Genomic DNA, 5,450 nt, shown 5'->3' with positions numbered 1-5,450 from the left:
TTTTTTTTAATTAATAAAATACGCTCCAATTGCTCTTCATAATAATATAATCTAGAAATTAGTCTGGTCCCTGCAGGAACGTAAACATTATAGTGCTTCTGATGTGAAATATATGTTCTGGACAAAATAAAGAAACCTCAGCTGTCATACAGAGACAAAGTTTAAAACTGTTATAATTATTGTTTTTATTTCTATTTAAAAAAAAAAAAAAGTATCAAGCCGACATTGACAAAGACAAAAATAAAGGGAATTTCCATAATTTTTAGTTTGTTTCGTAAACACACAATACAGTTTCAGCTAGTTATAATTTTTTTCCTTTTAATTATACTTTTTATTTATTTCAGTTAACAAAAATGGTTTTTGAATTCTAGTTTTCATCATTTCATTAACGATAATAACCTTGGTATGATGCACTTTGAAAACAGTTTTACAGCATTTTTTGTAAAAAAAAAAAAAAAAAAATCACATTTTAAAGGATATCGTCAGATGTTCTTTATCGGGAAATAAAAAAATAATAGTGATTGAGGTTTTTTTTTTTTTCCCGATATCGCCCACCTCGATGGACACTATTACTAAAATATAATTACGTTTTGTAATAGAGAAAAAGTAGAATTTTCATGTACAGTGGCTTATTTACAAACTCTGAACAAATGCTAATTGAAGCTCTTGTATTGAATTTTACAAGAAAATGATCCATTTTGGTTTTAATGCTGTCAAAAAAGGAGTTTGTTCTGTGTAAAGTAGAGCTGCACAATAAATCATTTGGGCAGATTCAGTTAGTTAGCATTTTTTTCCTTTTAATTCTAGTTTTTATTTATTTCAGTTAATGAAAATGTGTTTGTTCAGTTGTAGTTTTCTGTCATTTCCTTAGTTTTCGTCAATAACCTTGTCGTGGACTTGTCCTCCTGGTTTATGGCCTTAGCTCCACAGCAGGGTTTCGGTTCCCCGGTCTTGACTTCCTCCTCCTCTCTGCTTGTGGTTCCAGGCCGGGGCGACCTGATCGGCTCCGACTACCTGACCCAGGAGGAGGTGATCAAAACCAACGCCTGCGTGAAGGCCCTGACCTACTGCGACCTGCAGCACATCGGTCTGAAGGGGCTGCGCGAGGTGCTCTGCCTCTACCCCGACTACGCCCAGAAGTTTATCGCAGAGATCCGACACGACCTGACGTACAACCTGCGAGAAGGACACGACGCAGAGGTACGGCAGCGGCGCCTCCTTTAGGTCCGCCTACAGGAGGCCTTTACGAACCAAAATCCAAAAGGGATCGGACACAAGGTCTACGTTTGTATGGACAAAGACGCAAAAAAAAACAAAAAACCCACAAGAAACGCAGATAACAAACCAAGTAAACAAACACGACTGACTGACTTCTGAGTGTTTTTACACCCTTACAGACCCAAAAGTCCACCTTTAACCCTTACAGACCCAAACGTCCACCTTTAACCCTTAAAGACCCAAACGTCCTCCTTTAACCCTTACAGACCCAAAAGTCCACCTTTAACCCTTAAAGACCCAAACGTCCACCTTTAACCCTTACAGACCCAAACATCCACCTTTAACCCTTACAGACCCAAAAGTCCACCTTTAACCCTTAAAGACCCAAACGTCCACCTTTAACCCTTAAAGACCCAAACGTCCTCCTTTAACCCTTACAGACCCAAAAGTCCACCTTTAACCCTTACAGACCCAAACGTCCACCTTTAACCCTTAAAGACCCAAACGTCCTCCTTTAACCCTTAAACACCCAAACATCCACCTTTAACCCTTACAGACCCAAACGTCCACCTTTAACCCTTAAAGACCCAAACATCCACCTTTAACCCTTAAAGACCCAAACGTCCTCCTTTAACCCTTAAAGACCCAAACGTCCTCCTTTAACCCTTACAGATCCAAAAGTCCACCTTTAACCCTTATAGACCCAAAAGTCCACCTTTAACCCTTAAAGACCCAAACGTCCTCCTTTAACCCTTACAGACCCAAACATCCACCTTTAACCCTTACAGACCCAAACGTCCACCTTTAACCCTTAAAGACCCAAACATCCACCTTTAACCCTTAAAGACCCAAACGTCCTCCTTTAACCCTTAAAGACCCAAACGTCCTCCTTTAACCCTTACAGATCCAAAAGTCCACCTTTAACCCTTACAGACCCAAAAGTCCACCTTTAACCCTTACAGACCCAAACGTCCACCTTTAACCCTTAAAGACCCAAACGTCCTCCTTTAACCCTTACAGACCCAAAAGTCCACCTTTAACCCTTACAGACCCAAACATCCACCTTTAACCCTTACAGACCCAAAAGTCCACCTTTAACCCTTACAGACCCAAACGTCCACCTTTAACCCTTAAAGACCCAAACGTCCTCCTTTAACCCTTACAGACCCAAAAGTCCACCTTTAACCCTTACAGACCCAAACGTCCACCTTTAACCCTTAAAGACCCAAACGTCCTCCTTTAACCCTTACAGACCCAAACATCCACCTTTAACCCTTACAGACCCAAACGTCCACCTTTAACCCTTAAAGACCCAAACATCCACCTTTAACCCTTAAAGACCCAAACGTCCTCCTTTAACCCTTACAGACCCAAACATCCACCTTTAACCCTTACAGACCCAAACGTCCACCTTTAACCCTTAAAGACCCAAACATCCACCTTTAACCCTTAAAGACCCAAACGTCCTCCTTTAACCCTTAAAGACCCAAACGTCCTCCTTTAACCCTTACAGATCCAAAAGTCCACCTTTAACCCTTACAGACCCAAAAGTCCACCTTTAACCCTTACAGACCCAAACGTCCACCTTTAACCCTTAAAGACCCAAACGTCCTCCTTTAACCCTTACAGACCCAAAAGTCCACCTTTAACCCTTACAGACCCAAACGTCCACCTTTAACCCTTAAAGACCCAAACGTCCTCCTTTAACCCTTACAGACCCAAAAGTCCACCTTTAACCCTTACAGACCCAAACGTCCACCTTTAACCCTTAAAGACCCAAACATCCACCTTTAACCCTTAAAGACCCAAACGTCCTCCTTTAACCCTTACAGACCCAAAAGTCCACCTTTAACCCTTACAGACCCAAACATCCACCTTTAACCCTTAAAGACCCAAACGTCCTCCTTTAACCCTTACAGACCCAAAAGTCCACCTTTAACCCTTACAGACCCAAACGTCCACCTTTAACCCTTACAGACCCAAACGTCCACCTTTAACCCTTAAAGACCCAAACGTCCACCTTTAACCCTTAAAGACCCAAACGTCCACCTTTAACCCTTACAGACCCAAACATCCACCTTTAACCCTTAAAAGACCCAAACGTCCACCTTTAACCCTTACAGACCCAAACATCCACCTTTAACCCTTAAAAGACCCAAACGTCCACCTTTAACCCTTACAGACCCAAACGTCCACCTTTAACCCTTAAAAGACCCAAACGTCTACCTTTAAGCCTTACAGACCCAAAAGTCCACCTTTAACCCTTAAAGACCCAAACATCCACCTTTAACCCTTAAAGACCCAAACGTCCACCTTTAACCCTTAAAGACCCAAACGTCCACCTTTAACCCTTAAAGACCCAAAAGTCCACCTTTAACCTTTAAAGACCCAAACATCCACCTTTAACCCTTAAAGACCCAAAAGTCCACCTTTAACCCTTAAAGACCCAAAAGTCCACCTTTAACCCTTAAAGACCCAAACATCCACCTTTAACCTTTAAAGACCCAAACGTCCACCTTTAACCCTTAAAGACCCAAACATCCACCTTTAACCCTTAAAGACCCAAACATCCACCTTTAACCCTTAAAGACCCAAAAGTCCACATTTAACCCTTAAAGACCCAAAAGTCCACCTTTAACCCTTAAAGACCCAAACGTCCACCTTTAACCCTTAAAGACCCAAACGTCCACCTTTAACCCTTAAAGACCCAAAAGTCCACCTTTAACCCTTAAAGACCCAAAAGTCCACCTTTAACCCTTAAAGACCCAAACATCCACCTTTAACCCTTAAAGACCCAAACGTCCACCTTTAACCCTTAAAGACCCAAACGTCCACCTTTAACCCTTACAGACCCAAACGTCCACCTTTAACCCTTACAGACCCAAACGTCCACCTTTAACCCTTAAAGACCCAAAATTCCACCTTTAACCCTTAAAGACCCAAACGTCCACCTTTAACCCTTAAAGACCCAAACATCCACCTTTAACCCTTAAAGACCCAAAAGTCCACCTTTAACCCTTACAGACCCAAACGTCCACCTTTAACCCTTAAAGACCCAAAAGTCCACCTTTAACCCTTAAAGACCCAAACGTCCACCTTTAACCCTTAAAGACCCAAAAGTCCACCTTTAACCCTTAAAGACCCAAAAGTCCACCTTTAACCCTTAAACACCCAAACATCCACCTTTAACCCTCAAAGACCCAAACGTCCACCTTTAACCCTTAAAGACCCAAAAGTCCACCTTTAACCCTTAAACACCCAAACATCCACCTTTAACCCTCAAAGACCCAAACGTCCACCTTTAACCCTTACAGACCCAAACGTCCACCTTTAACCCTTAAAGTCCCAAACGTCCACCTTTAACCCTTGAAGACCCAAACGTCCACCTTTAACCCTTAAAGACCCAAACGTCCACCTTTAACCCTTAAAGACCCAAAAGTCCACCTTTAACCCTTAAAGACCCAAACATCCACCTTTAACCCTTAAAGACCCAAACGTCCACCTTTAACCCTTACAGACCCAAACGTCCACCTTTAACCCTTAAAGACCCAAACGTCCACCTTTAACCCTTAAAGACCCAAAAGTCCACCTTTAACCCTTAAAGACCCAAAAGTCCACCTTTAACCCTTAAAGACCCAAAAGTCCACCTTTAACCCTTAAACACCCAAACATCCACCTTTAACCCTCAAAGACCCAAACGTCCACCTTTAACCCTTAAAGACCCAAAAGTCCACCTTTAACCCTTAAACACCCAAACATCCACCTTTAACCCTCAAAGACCCAAACGTCCACTTTTAACCCTTACAGACCCAAACATCCACCTTTAACCCTCAAAGTCCCAAACGTCCACCTTTAACCCTTGAAGACCCAAATGTCCACCTTTAACCCTTAAAGACCCAAACGTCCACCTTTAACCCTTACAGACCCAAACGTCCACCTTTAACCCTTGAAGACCCAAACGTCCACCTTTAACCCTTAAAGACCCAAACGTCCACCTTTAACTCTTACAGACCCAAACGTCCACCTTTAACCCTTAAAGTCCCAAACGTCCACCTTTAACCCTTGAAGACCCAAACGTCCACCTTTAACCCTTAAAGACCCAAACGTCCACCTTTAACCCTTAAACACCCAAACGTTCACCTTTAACCCTTAAAGTCCCAAACATCCACCTTTAACCCTTACAGACCCAAACGTCCACCTTTAACCCTTACAGACCCAAACGTCCACCTTTA

At 42.5% G+C, this 5,450-nt stretch overlaps 1 protein-coding gene across 1 annotated transcript in view; it reads left to right on the top strand.

The window, feature by feature from the left end:
* The first annotated feature begins 912 nt into the window (after positions 1-912).
* LOC115431741 (potassium voltage-gated channel subfamily H member 8-like) overlaps positions 913-5,450 on the top strand; it is a 22,694-nt gene continuing 18,156 nt past the window's right edge. The window contains exon 1 of the mRNA XM_030152382.1: positions 913-1,200. Coding sequence (XP_030008242.1) covers positions 913-1,200 — 288 coding nt within the window. The remainder of the gene's footprint in view (positions 1,201-5,450) is intronic.

The sequence above is a fragment of the Sphaeramia orbicularis genome, chromosome 2 (genome assembly GCF_902148855.1).
Source record: "Sphaeramia orbicularis chromosome 2, fSphaOr1.1, whole genome shotgun sequence".
Lineage (NCBI taxonomy): Eukaryota > Metazoa > Chordata > Actinopteri > Kurtiformes > Apogonidae > Sphaeramia > Sphaeramia orbicularis.
The sequence above is the reverse complement of the archived record's forward strand: the minus strand, read 5'-3'. Positions and strand labels throughout refer to the sequence as shown.